Below are 14,323 nucleotides of genomic sequence, written 5' to 3'. Positions count from 1 at the left end.
GAGTACCATGCACATTGAGGGCATCATATAAATAAATAATTAAAATTTGAAGGTCTTACTGACACACAAAAGTACTTAGCAAAGTTTTCCATATTTTGTAATCCTCCCTGCTGAGGCATATGAGCTGAATGACAATGAAATAATAGAAATAGTCAAACTTTATAGTTTCCTGAAAACTGTGGCCTTCCAGGTTGTTTTTGTGCTAAGCTAACAGCTCTTAAATCTTTACAGCCGAATGAGACAATTCAAGATGGCTGTGACAGTCATTCTTGTAAAGTAAATGAGAAAAGGGAATTTATCTGGGAAAAGCGAATCACTGGCTGCCCTCCATTCGATTCCAGGAGATGTTTGGCTGAAGGAGTAAGTAGTGAAATGGGTCGTGCTTGCATGTTTCCGAATATATTCTGTCATGTTTATGGGGCTTTATATAACTCCTGTATGTGTATTAGGAACGGGTAACTTAAGCTTCCACCTTACACCTCGGCTAAATTGAACCCAAACCTTTTTTTTAGGTTCAGAAAAGGTTGTTTTTTTTTAAAATTTTAAATAATACATGTCACAGGCTCCTGCATATCCTGGTTTCAGATTGGACTGTAATAAACATGGGAAAGGCTGATCTTCCAGTATTTCCAGCCCATCCAAAGCCAGGAAGCGCTGGGGACCAGAGCGGGAATGCTGATCTCATGATGTTCTTAGTCCAGTTTTCAGAGCAAAGGGGTGTGGAGAAGCATCTGATCTTTTGGAGTCTCAGTGGAACTGAACCTCCAAACTTTGCGTTTCATCCATCACTAAAGTGCATGTGTGCATACAATGTAGGGGCAGATGCTGGCTACTCTTGAGTATGAAGATGGGAGGAGAATGCAGACAGCCTTCCCCTTTGCATAGGGAGCAGTCTACATCCAGGTGCTTGCACTCCCTTAGTGCAATAACATGGGGAGTGGTAGCACGGCTGGACATGCTAGTCGTGTCCCTCTGCACCCAACCCCTTCTGCGTTGCTTGATAATTTGAGGCCATCCTTGAGTTGGGATGTGGAATGCAAGCTATGTTCTTTTAAAGGCTACAGCAGTTGCTGCTACTGCAGGTTTCTGCCTGCCTGTGTCTCTTTCTTATAACACGGCAGTGGGGAGTGAGGCCACAGGCAAGCCCACCCACCCTTTATAGTGGATTTGTCTCATACGTGCAAAAAGTGAACAGCGATTTTGAGACTCATTATTCAGAAAGATAAAAGTCTTTCATGAAATCTGTACTCCTTTTTGCTGTCACTACTGCACATACCTCCATAAACTGGAGAAGAGATATATAAAGGAAAACTATTTGAAAAATAATGGGATAGGCCCAAAACCATAGGCTGGGAGTGTATTATCTCCCTCTGATGGTCTCATTTTCAAACCAAAGGGTAATAGTTTGCTTTTTAATTGGAAAGTCCCACTATCCAGCTCTCATTTTTTTAAAATACATTTTCCAAATGTATCTTGGACCTAAATATGTTCCTATTCAGCTACTGACTCTCACAGGTTCAGGTGATTCTCTGAAGCAGGGTCAGAGATCCAGTGGTGGCACTGGCAGCCATTTTAAAGAAACGTAAATGAAAATATAATTAAATGTGCCCCACTTTTAACCCTCAGTAACACAGAAAGTCATCAGAGTTGTGGCTCCAAAAGTTGGTTTGTACATCTAATGACATTCAGGTGTTATAAGATAATGATGCCCCAAGAGCAACATCAGTTGGTTGTGTGGAAAAACTTAAAAGCTGTTTAATATTCCTGAACTTAAATGATGTCAAAACATAGGAAAATTAGTATTTCTGCAGACTTCTATTATATGTATAACACAGGAACATAGTTCATAACTTCTTATTATAGAGAAACTGAATATAAGTCTGACTATTTTTAGATGTGTGTGTAAATATTGTTTATGCCTAAACTGGAGCATGTGTTCTCTCTTAGGGTAAAATCGGAAAAATTGACAATACCTGTTGTGAAACATGTAAGTAATTATGCTACAAATGTCTTTCTTTTACAACCTCTCAAAATGTAGTCTACTACATAAGAAGCCATGTTTTACATTTATGATATGGGTACAGTAAAAGAGAGCTAATTCAAAAAATCCAAACAAATGTCAACACTGATTCACATATTTCTGTGACTAAAATCACCAAGTTTGTCTCACTGTGACTTGTGTGGTCATATTATTCATGATTGTTTAGATAACAGCAGGGTATGCCTAGAAAACATTGGCAAATCTCCAAAATTTCACACATTTTAGCGTGAATAATCAGTCATTCCAAAATGTATTATGAATGTTTATTATTCATCATTCATTATTTTCCTGTTGAAACAATTTCAGTAATTTAACCACAGAGCAGGAACAGCTCCACACAAACTGGGTGACCAATCAGTCAACCCGATATTGAATATATAAAGCAAATGTTTTGTGAGCACTCAGTAGGCTTAAAATTATTTAGTAAAACAATCCAGTGAAAACTGAATAATAAATATGGAAGTCATGATCTGTTCATGAATAATTTAATAACCAGAAAATGAGATAAATTCAGAACAAGTGTGTATTCGTAATGCCTAGTTTGACTGGGTCTCAAAATAAAGTTTTGGCCAATCCTTCAAACCCTTAGTCATGTGATCCTTACATAAATAATGCCATTCATTTCAGTTGGGCTATTCCAGAGGTTAGGGTTTATTTGCACGAATAAGAGTTGCAGTATTGTGCTATTATCCCCAAACTAACCTTTGAATATTCCTATGAAGTGAGCTGTAGCTCACGAAAGCTCATGCTCAAATAAATTGGTTAGTCTCTAAGGTGCCACAAGTACTCCTTTTCTTTTTGCCTATGAACATAAGGGCTTTAAATTTGAAACTTTGCAAATAAATTGGTGAATAATTTGAAGTTATTTTAGCTCTTAACAAAAAGACTTCTTTTTAAGGTCAAAATGTCAGCACTTCGTGTGCCCTCTGTTCTCTCTCTTTTATTTGTTCTGGGCATGTGCTAATAAATAAAAGATGGCAAGCACAGCAGACCATCACTGCACAACCATGGTAATTGCTGTAACAATACACCACTTTGGGGAAGTTAACTCCGAGCATTTGCTTCCATGGCCTGTCTACATATCAGTGAGTTCCGGGTTTAAGAAATAAAAGTCAGGAAGCTATTGGGATAATAGACTATCGCTGAATGGTTCACACAGGTAATTTAGTTAAGAGGGCTTTTATCTACCAGGCTTCAGGCAAGGAATTAATATTGAAAATTGTCTATTAAGCCTTACACATTTCCACATTATACTTAAAAGATTGAGGGAGACTTGTCAGTGGGAAAGGGTTGGGTGTGTGTCAATTTTTATGTATGTGTCAAGATGCTAATTAGATTTTAGAGCTGACATCTAACAAACTAGATACGTGTTATAGCCAATATAGAATGGAATCCAATAGGATAAGACCTTTCTATTGATTCCAGGGAGCTAGCTTACTAATTTTAACACTGGGTTCTTTTCAGGACACTTGAACACTTTATTAATTCACCCGGCACCAGATTAGTAAACAGTCAGCAATTCACCATTCAAGTGTAGACACAGCCAAATTGTGCAAACAATTATTACAGACTAGAGTTGAGGCTCCACAGTTATACCACGGAACAATGCGAATCACCAAGATTTCTCATTACATTTACTGATGACCATAGAGTTTAAGGCCAGAAAGGACCACCTGATTATCTAGTCTGAGCCTGTGTATCAAAGGCCACCGACAGCACCCTGCACCCATACACTAAACCCAACAACCGAAATGAGACCAAAGTATTACAGCCACAGGAGACTAGACTATTATGTGCCACAGGCAGAGAACAGGAGAGGCTCAATTCTTTAGTGCCTAACACATTTAGCACACTTCCAAGGATACACTTGTCTTTCAGGCACGTTTAAGAGTGTGGTCCCTGCTGTTTGAATGGATTGGACCAAAAGGGACACGTTTAGAATGTCAAAAGCAATTGCTTAAAATTGTTGTTTTAAACCTCTCTTAGGCCAATGTGCTTGGGCTTACAATGGAGAGCATGCATTAGTTAAAATAAAAAACAGGGTTACTTGGTGTCTCGCTAGAGAGTGTAGACATAATCAAAATAACCTGCTGTTATTTATATTAAAAAACAGAAAGGGAAATACAATTTTTTAAATGAAATCTCATCACTTTGTCTTATCCTTTTAAACCTGGGATGTGAGGAGAGTCTTTTCCATGACACTGGTCCTGGCATTTGTCACACTGGGGGATTCAAATTTGGGGTGAAGACAAACTGATGGGGCAAAACAGATTATCTATGATATTTGATTTACAAGGCAAACAGATGTATAGTTTATAGTTGGGGGTGAAAAGATGGTTTGGATTTCTTGGGGTAACAGGCAGTTTGCCTTATTGACCTTCGAGCTCACAGCAGGTTATTTCTAGTTTGCTTAAATTGCATCTTCCCCACTCATCTCTTGACCCACTCACAAAGTGAAGTAGGAAACTTTTCATTAGAAAATAGGATGTTAACCTTGCCTGGTAACTTTTTGGAGTTCTTTTTAGCTAGCTTGGGAGGAAGAAAGGAGTTTTGTCCATATCCAAATTATGAGAGATTCTTGCTTAGGCGATTAACAATGCTCTCATTAGCCATTTTAGTTTCTATTCTTGGGGAGTGGAACTCCCAACTGTAGCTTATCTGTGTGTTCTTAGACAAAGTGTCTCACACAATATGAACCATTTTCTTATTGTCTTCACTTCCTAGGTGGAAACTATTTTGGAATAAACTGAGGTGGATAGCTTTTCTAATTTTTGAGGGTCAGGAGGAATTAATGGTTATTAATCATTCAAGGCATATCTGTTCTCTATGTCTCTTACAGACTTTAATTAACAAAGTGGGAAAATATTCTGCACACTGTAAGGAAAATACAAAGAAAAATCCAAGTTTCAAACCATGCTGATGTCCCTACATATGTTTTACGGATGTCAAAAAAATGAATTCACCTCTGTTGGTATAGGGGTTGAAAATTACACCCTTCTGTGCCAGCAGGGGCTACTTTACCCAAGGGAGGGTTCACACCCAGGGAGAGCAGGTGGCATTTGCTCTCAGGCTATCTCTGCCATTAGGTGCTACCAGGTGAGAATGATTTTAAATTCTGACTCTGGTTCCTAAGGAGCATCACCTGTAGAGGGGAAGTACTAAATCAGCTTTGGCCATGCCATCCTCCAACCTGTGCCATGCACTGTTACATTGGCACTGACTAGCTCTGGAGAAAAGCTTGTAGGTGTCTTTCTCCACTGCAGTCTTCTTCCTGGCATATTCTCCGCTCCCATGGGCCCTCCACAGGCTGGCATATACAGAGTCCCCCGTGATAGAGAAGAGATGGGAATTGGTTATAGTGAATATAAAGGGGCTTGTTGATTGAGGCCACTTTACACAGACTGACCCTGTGGTTCTCCCTGACTCTGTAGCTCCCAGGCTCACTAAGGACAACCTAGGGTGACCAGATGTCCCGATTTTATAGGGACATTCCAGATTTTTGAGTCTTTTTCTTTTATAGGCTCCTATTACCCCCCACCCCCATCCCGATTTTTCACATTTGCTGTCTGGTCACCCTAGGACAACCTGTCCTGTCTAGTGTCACCACCAGGTGCTGGCCTGGACAAAGAAGTCATGGAAAGCATTGCTGACTCCCTTCAGGGAAGAGTGCTTTTCCCACTCGGACATGAACCCTCCAGCCAATTAAACATTGGTATTAGAATAATAGCATCGTAGAAATATAGGGCTTGAGAAATCATCAAGTCCAGCCCCCTGTTTAGAGACAGGTAAACCTAGACCATCCCTGACAGGTGTTTGTCCAACCTGTTCCACAACTTCCCTTGGAAGCCTGTTTCAGAGCTTAACTCTCCTTATAGTTAGAAAGTTTTTCCTAATATCTAACCTAAGTCTCCCTTGCCGCAGATTAAGCCCATTACTTCTTGTCCAACCTTCAGCAGACATGGAGAACCATTGATCATAATCCTCTTTATAACAGCCCTTAACATATTTGAGGCCACTTTATACAGACTGATATGATTGGAAGGGATTCCTTTCTAGTGGTAAGTGGAAGGAAGGACAGTGACTCTGACATGAGATCTCATTGATGGGGTGGGTTAAAGTGAAAAAAAAAATAAAAAAGGAACTGGCCTGAACTTTCTGTTTAGGATGCAGGAGGTCACTTTTCTTATTCTCCCCAAAGACACTTAATGACTCCAACTTAATAAGTGCCATCCCAGTTGTCAGTCATTATACAGTAAGTCCTAATATTTCAATGGAACTACAATTATATATTTAAGAGCAGTCTGTATGCAAGATAATAGAAAAATCACAAACAATCAGCTTGAGATTTTAAAAACCAACTAAAGGCGTTAGCCACATTGCTCTAATGGAAATTAATTGTGTGGTTAAATGTTCTAGTTGGCTTGGAACATCTGAGCCTGTAAATTTACAGTCAAAATCAGAGAGAAGAAAAGCCATCCTTAGCATTTATAGTAAATGCACTGTATGAATACTAACCCTTCAGTCTTGACAATATATTTACCTTAAACATCATTTACACCAATGGTTCTCAAACTTTTATACTGATGACCCCTTTTGCATAGAAAACCTCTGAGTGCAACCCCTCCTTATAAATTAAAAACACTTTTTTATATAGTTAACACCATTATAAATGCTGGAGGCAAAGCGGTGTTTGGGGTAGAGGCTGACAGCTTGCGACCCCCCATGTAAGAACCTTGTGACCCCCTGAGGGGTCCCGACCCCCAGTTTGAGAACCCCTGATTTACACACATTCCCTCACTCCCTCTCTAACACACCTAATTTCAAAAGGAGCTCTATCTCTGGTGATCAGATCTCCTTCACACTACTCAGGCTACTAGCTTTGAGTCAAATGGTAATCTTCCTCTAGTGCACAATTTTCCTTCTTTATCCCATCGCTTTAATTAAATGTCTGTCATGGCCTAACGATTCATCAAAGCCCCCAATGTATAATAAAGTAATATGTAGCCTGTTACCTATACCCCAGATAATAGAATAATCAATTTCTTGTGGCTGTAAAGGTTGATATACAGGTTGCATAACCTTTCCAGGTCATTCAGCCTACTCAATATAAAAAAAATAACTGTTAAAAAAATAGATTCTGTTCAGTTAAAGGTGCAAATCAAGGTGTTCACTCTGGTCTATATATTGGCCGGGGCACTGGCTGTCTGTGAAGCCATCCTCCCTCTCTGTGGTGTACCAAGGCAACTGAGGTCAGCTTGCGTGAATGGTTCCTTGTCTTCAGCACGAGGGAGTTGGTAGCAGAATATTTTCAGGGCTGGGTGCCTTCCACTCTTGTACTTGCTCCCCAACTGCTTCAATAGAGCCTGTTATTATGGGCCTCAGGAAATAGTGCTGGGTTTATCATTTTTCTTAGGCTTTTGCCTGCAGGAGTGAGATGATAGGAAGTGGTGGTGGCCTGGGATATGGTGGTTTGTAGGGAGAGGATGGTCCTTTTCTTTCCACCCCTGAAAGAAGCATAGTTGTGTCTCTGCTATTCATCTTCCCCCCGCCCCCTTCTGATCTTGACACTGTCCATTTCATTAAATTATGTACATGTGACCTGACCTCTCTGAAGGGGGTGTGACTTATGAAATCCAAAATAAATCAACCTATTTGATGTGATTGGCCAATACATCTCTCAGCTGGGAGCAAAGAAACATTGAAGATATGGCGACAGTCTGATGACAGTTATTTTGAAATGGGATGTGTGTCAACTATTGTGACTGTCTGAGTCTGCACTCTGCTTGGACACGTTTTATCAAGCAAAGGGATTAAAGCGCTGAAAGTGAGCTAGCATTTCCAGCCTTGCAGCCAGCAAACACTTTTCACTCTTGTGGAGCTTTTTTCAGATCACTTGTGAAGCACTAGAAAGGCAGAAAAGCAATAAGGCTGGAAATGTTGTCTTGAAAAAGAGATGGGAAGCTGCTCCTTTAGCTGATGAGAGGACACTTAAGTCAAAGGGACTTGGTCAATGTCTTTGGTCAGTTTGCAGCTGACCAGCTGACTGCAATGTTCTGTCCGAATGAATGGTTGTGGAGAGGGACAGTACAGAAAGTAAAATATATATTCTAATCGATAAAGAATCAACCTGAGCGCTGAATAGTAGGCTTCTCCCGGTCGTGGAAGATTCACTTGCTAGCTAGAGTTAAAGTAAGAGTTCATCTTGACATGCAGGAATGGTGCTGTATTAACGCTGCAAATGAAGAACTGCTTCCTGTGTGTAGAAAGGCCACTTAGAGGCGAATTACCTCCTTTGCAAATCATTAGCTAGCATGGGAAAATGAATAAAGTGGTTGGGCCAAATTATCTTATCATATGTATAAAATCCAGATCTGTACAGGGCTGGTGGGAGGGAAAAGAGAACTGCTATCCAGTAATGACCACAGCCTACGGGCTGCAGTAGCCCAGCTTCATGGAACCAATCAACAGCACTCTGGCTCCTCCCTAAGCCTAACAGCATCCCACCGACAAACATACTCTGCAGGTCTAGTGCTGTATTGCCTTTTATGTGGATTCTTCGTGAGGTGGAGAGGGGGGACAGTCAGCATTTATCCTCTAGTGTCAAGAGCACCAAACGGCAGTTGCTCAGGGTGGAATCCTGTCCCCATTAAAATCAATGGCAAAACTTCCATTGACTGAAGTCAGGCTTTTACCCTCCAAGTCCAGCAATGGGAATGGAGAATTTAACCCCATTATTTTCATGCCACAAAATTGAACATACATCTCAGAGTAAATTTCCATAGGAAATAACCCTGTCAGTCCATTTTGAAAGTTGGTGCTGACAAGGGGAAGTTTCAATCCAAAAGTCATTTCTGATGTTCATTTCTTGACACCCCTTGGAACTGCACCTTCTTATGCCAGTGATGCTAAACATAGCACAGTGTTTATTTCAGTGAAAGAATGTGATCCCTTTCTGCAGTATATTCCCTGACTCTTGAACTTGGGAGCCAATCAAGACTGACAACTAATGACTTAACCAGTTGTGAGTTAATGGGAAAGGGGTGTGCTTTGCTGGTTGTAACTTATTATGGGCCGGTCTAGACTTAAAACGGTGCAGTGGCATAACTGCACATCTTTTATTTGTTAACAATAATCCATCAAGAATCCTATTTGGGAAAAAAATAACAAGACATAGATTTATAATAAATATTATTCAATGGAACAAGGGCCAGGCGAGGTGCTATCCTGGGGCTTTAACATATTGCTGGTCATTCAGCAAGGCATTCTTTTACTATTGTTGTTTCTGATTGGTTTATGCAGGAACTCAGCGGTATTCTATGGAATTTTAAGGCTGCAGTACGGTATATTCACAGTACCCTGTGTTAATTACCACATGGACACATATCTATTTTTTTTACGAGGGGTCTTGCTAATAATGGCATATGGCCAATGGCAAGTTTTGTGTGTACTAAACAGAGAATGGTGCCAGAATGTTTTTTTTAAAAAAGTCTTCAACCGTTGGCAGATTCCCCTTCTTTCTTGACTTGGTAGGTATAGAAGCAGAATGCAGACAAGTAAGTTCCAGGCTGACGTATCTGAATATCAATGGCTGTGAGGCTGTAGATGGAGTGCTTATTTTCCAGTGTGAGGTAAGAAAAATCTATTTTCATTTTGTCAGTACAGAACTGTGGCAAAACACGACACACTTTCAAAGGGAGTGGTTTGCTACATTTTTGCATAGTAGGAAATCACAGTGCTATTTCCCTCCTCTTGCTAGGTAAAGGTATGACTCTTTCATGTATTCAGCCCTCGCTGCTCAAAGCCAAGGTAAATGGCCTTTGCACAGGGTATCTCAACAAGGTTTGTTGAAGGGAATTAATTTGCTTCTCTATTCCACCCAAGGGCAAGTCACTGGCTCTTCACTAGTTTCCATTCCACTCAACAGAATGGAACATTGACTTCTGTCTCTGCACCAGTTATGCAGGAGTTTCAGCTGTGTACATTTGATTCCATTTAGTCTAACCTGATTTTCCCCCTGTTTGGGGCTGATAAGAAAACCCACTTCAGAATACACAGAAGCTCCATTCCTGTTGCTTCTAGTTCCTGGAGAGACATGTGGGTATTAAATTGCCCTGCTGGGATCTTCTGCACTTAAATGAATTTCACCCTTAATTTTAAGGGGCCCAGTTTTCAAATCTGTGACCCTAAGGTTAGGCACATAAATCCCCCTCTAGACTCCTAAGTCAACACATCAATTCCTAAATAAGTATTTAGGTGTCTAACATGTAAGCACCCAGGTTTAAAAACTGAGCTCTGTAGGATTTGATGTGACTTCAGTATTTGAGCCCACACACTGTGCTCTTCTGTTCCACATATCCCATCAATTTCCATAATTTGAACAAAAGTGTAATGCCACGGGATTCTCCTCCCCATCACTCCGCTCATGTAATACAGCAGATACAATCTGAAACAGGAGCAGAACATTCCTTCCAGATGTCCCCTTCTATCTTTGATAGATGGCACTGGGAAACAAATGAGAAGCTCGGTTCCCAGGCTGGCTGCAACAGAATAACTTCCCATTCTGTTTTTATTATGCCTGAATTTTTCCTTTAAACCCCACTGGGATTAGGGAGGGTAATTTCTTTTATCACCTTCTCATAGGGATAATTTCTTTGACTGCTGTAGTTGCCAAACGGAGCATCTTTCTCCTTTCTGTGACCAGCTGGAAAGGGGTGGAGTTGGGTGCAGTGACTCGGGACCAGGTGCCCCAGAGTCTTCAAGATTCTCAAACCGTAAAACCCTTAAGGGAAGAGGACATTTCAACAGTTCAGAAATGCTGTCCAATACTTGTTTAACTCCGAAATAAGAAAACTGCTGCATTATCATCTCTGTCCACTAAGTCAGTGGCTATTTGGGTCTTGTGGCTATGAAAGATCCAGGGCAGATTTCCTAGTGTGAAGATTTTAATTCAGAAAACTGGCCATATTTTATTTTGGGTAAACACGTGGGCCCAGAAAAAGGGACTTAAGCATTGCGATGCTCAGTGTCACAAAAGCTAACTTTTAGGTGCCTAGAAAAATCACAGGAACAACACTGATCCACAAAGCCTGAGTTAGGTGCCTTGGCTCCTATACAATACATGGGGAGAGATAGGCACCTTAGAACGTGATCCACAAAGCCTGCAAACTAGGTGGGGAGCTGCCTAAGCTAGCCCATGGGAGACACCGATGACAAGGGTGTATGCTAAGCTCCATCCCTCTCTTGGAGATTAGTGCCTAAGTCTGGGCTGCAGGGAGGCACCTGTTTCTGTTTATGATTCACAAGCCAGGGAAGATAGGCATTCTGCCAACTAAGTCATGTGCAGGTGTGCTCAGAGGCTGCCTATCAGATCAATTGGAACTGGGTAATGCATTTATGAGCTCCGCTCCTAAAACCTCTTGTTATTGGTAGAGCAGAATCACTGTTGCTTTTCATCTCAGAAATGCTAGCAAGTGATCCTTACAAACCTGTACATTAAGACCTATACAATGGTTTAGAAAAGTACAAGCTACAATGTAAATTGTTATTCTGCCTGTAGCCCTTCCTGAGGGAAACCTACCATTGATTTGATTGCGCATAAGGACTTAGGAAAACTAAAGTGAAGACTACAGAGTTTGGGCTGTTTATGATTAATTTGGTTTGTTTTTACATATTGTAAATAATAGAGAAACAGAACATGGATAGCTGCTAATGTACAAAATATTGGTATGATACAACATGATCTGTATACATTAGGGAAACAGGCAGAAGAATAAAATGTAACAAGGATAAGCACGAATGGCTGCACAAGTATTTGTTAGAAATCAAAGAGGCGTATTCAGTTTGTGGGTTTTTTCATTATGTTTGTGATAAATGCAATTGAGTTGTGTAGAAACAGTATTGTACAGATGGAATCAAAGAAATATTTTTTCCTCTTTATGCAGCACTGGTAAAACTGAATACTGTGTAGAGGTGGTTGGAGAATTTTTTTCCAGAAAATTGTGATGAAAATAGAAAATAAAAAATAATTTATAAACATTTTCATTGGCTAATTTTGACTTTATAAAAAAAACCCAGAAACATTTTCATTTTTTTGACAAAAAGTCAAAATTCAACAACAGAAAACCAAAATTGTTTGGCCAAAAATGGCTGAAAACCAATCCTTGATTTTCCACCCAGAAACCAAGAGCTTTTGTGGAAAAATCTGACACTTTCCTTAAAAATTTTCATTTAGTCAAACAAATTTAAAACAGCTGCAATACTGTGTACAGTCTGAGTTGCTGTAATAGAAAACAGATATAGAGAAACTGGAAAAATATGGAAAAGGAACTAACGCATTTGGAGAGAATGGTGTGAGGGAAGCAATGAAGTTGATTAGGGTGCAGGGCAACAGGAGTTATGGATGTTCTAGAAATAAATGAATCAGAAGTAAGATGCCTCTGGCCTGTCTTGTACTTTGAAGTCCACAATCCCGTTAGATCAGGCTTAACACAATTCTTTTCAAATTTTAAAGACTGTTGTAATAATGCTGCCCAAAGCCCCACTACTATTGTTTCCTATTGTTATCTGGGACTGTCAAACTTACCACAATATTGTAAACATTCTAAGATATTTTAGTGAATGAGCTTGTTTGTGTGACATTAACTGTTGCTCAGGATTACCTTACGCGTGTAAACACGTCAAGGGAGATGGGAAATAATATTTTGGCATTTGGCTGAAAACATGAAGCATGAGACCAACAACCAATGAAGACTAATCAAATGAATCCATTCCAAAGTCCTGGCAAAAACTTCCATTAGCTTCCTTGGGGCTGCTTGGATAAAACGGAGAGCAGATTTTGGACCTTTATCAGAAATCTGTGGAGTAAAATATCATTTGGCAAGATTCAAACTTTGTATCTGTTTCACTTTCAGGGCAAATGCAGAAGCAAAACTAAGTACTCTATTGAAATGAATAGACTTGAAGATGAGTGCACCTGTTGTTCAGCTACTCAGACAGTTCCGGTGAACGTCCCCCTGCGCTGTGCCAATGGCACAGTGGTGCAGCATGAAGTACCGTCCGCAGTGGAGTGCGAATGTTTCTCTCGTCAATGTACATAGTAAACCTTTCCAGAAGCTGCTTCATTTAACCTTTATTTTTAATGGCCAAGGAATTTACCATGCAAATCTCACTTTCTTTATTTAGACTGTTTTCTTCCAAATGATTCTGTCCATTGCACTCATTGTATCAACATACCAAACAATAGAAGTAAAGCTTATTTAAGAGCATTTTTTGACTGTTTTACTTGGGCTACTGTGACCTGTACTGTGTCCGTTCTTTCAAGGGATGTCACTCATTTAAGATCAAAGTTACCTCTGTTCTACATAAATTTGGTTTCCCCTCATTTTTATCACTGAATATTATTTACCTCAAAAGAAAGAAAATGAACATGAAAATATGAACCAGAGGTTACAGCAGGAGTTATTTACACCGAAGGAATGAATCCCATGGTATTTCAAGTTTCCTGACCAAATAATTTATTTGTTTCCCTCATATTGGGTCTTTGCCACACATTGTGTCTCACTTTTAGGCCTCAGCAGCTTGAAAGGTATGATGGGATACCTTAGAGAGAAAGATGATAATGTTCTCAGCAAACTGAAACATAGCTGACTATGACTCAGTCAGCCAAGTATCACTTTGCAATGTGTCTACAAATGAATGCTAAAGAGACTCCTTAGTGCTGGTGGAAGGTGCTGATTGACATCCTTGAAGTTCTCTATTTATTCATAGGCAGTGCAAGCATCCATTATTCCAGAGAGAGACTGATTCTGGTGATGGGATCCTCTGCTCCAGTTCCAAATCAATTCACATTGATCCTCTAGATCTGTCTTTGCCTCCCCGCAAATCCATCACTGGTGTTTCCTATCCAAAAGATAACTACAAAGCATTACCCCATAGTAGTCCTGGTTTCCCTAATCAAAAAAGCCCCCAACTTCCTTGTGAGTCAACCATCATATACATTTTTTGTCAAGTCTGCTTGTCTCAAGATCTATTCCCTGAATGGCAAAGCTTTCCTTGTCCTGTTCTGTGTTCACTAATATACATGCTGGTTAGCATATAAATATGTACCATGCTAATAATATGTATTATCCACATCACATCTATCTATTATATATTAGATAGATAGATATGGTGTAGGCCAATTACGGTGTAGTTAATGTATGCCTATATATATTGTGATACAACGTGGCCAGGGAGCAGAGGTAGAATGGTCTTATTGGGTGCTGGGAAGTGGGTGGGTGTAAA

At 40.1% G+C, this 14,323-nt stretch overlaps 1 protein-coding gene across 1 annotated transcript in view; it reads left to right on the top strand.

The window, feature by feature from the left end:
- VWF (von Willebrand factor) overlaps positions 1–13,286 on the top strand; it is a 230,040-nt gene extending 216,754 nt beyond the window's left edge. Inside the window, exons 49-52 of the mRNA XM_077825238.1 lie at positions 232–360; positions 1,948–1,987; positions 9,572–9,669; positions 12,952–13,286. Coding sequence (XP_077681364.1) covers positions 232–360; positions 1,948–1,987; positions 9,572–9,669; positions 12,952–13,137 — 453 coding nt within the window. The 3' untranslated portion in view covers positions 13,138–13,286. The remainder of the gene's footprint in view (positions 1–231; positions 361–1,947; positions 1,988–9,571; positions 9,670–12,951) is intronic.
- The last annotated feature ends 1,037 nt before the right edge of the window (positions 13,287–14,323 follow it).

Source organism: Eretmochelys imbricata, chromosome 1 (genome assembly GCF_965152235.1).
Source record: "Eretmochelys imbricata isolate rEreImb1 chromosome 1, rEreImb1.hap1, whole genome shotgun sequence".
NCBI lineage: Eukaryota > Metazoa > Chordata > Testudines > Cheloniidae > Eretmochelys > Eretmochelys imbricata.
This window is presented reverse-complemented; position numbering and strand designations above follow the sequence as displayed.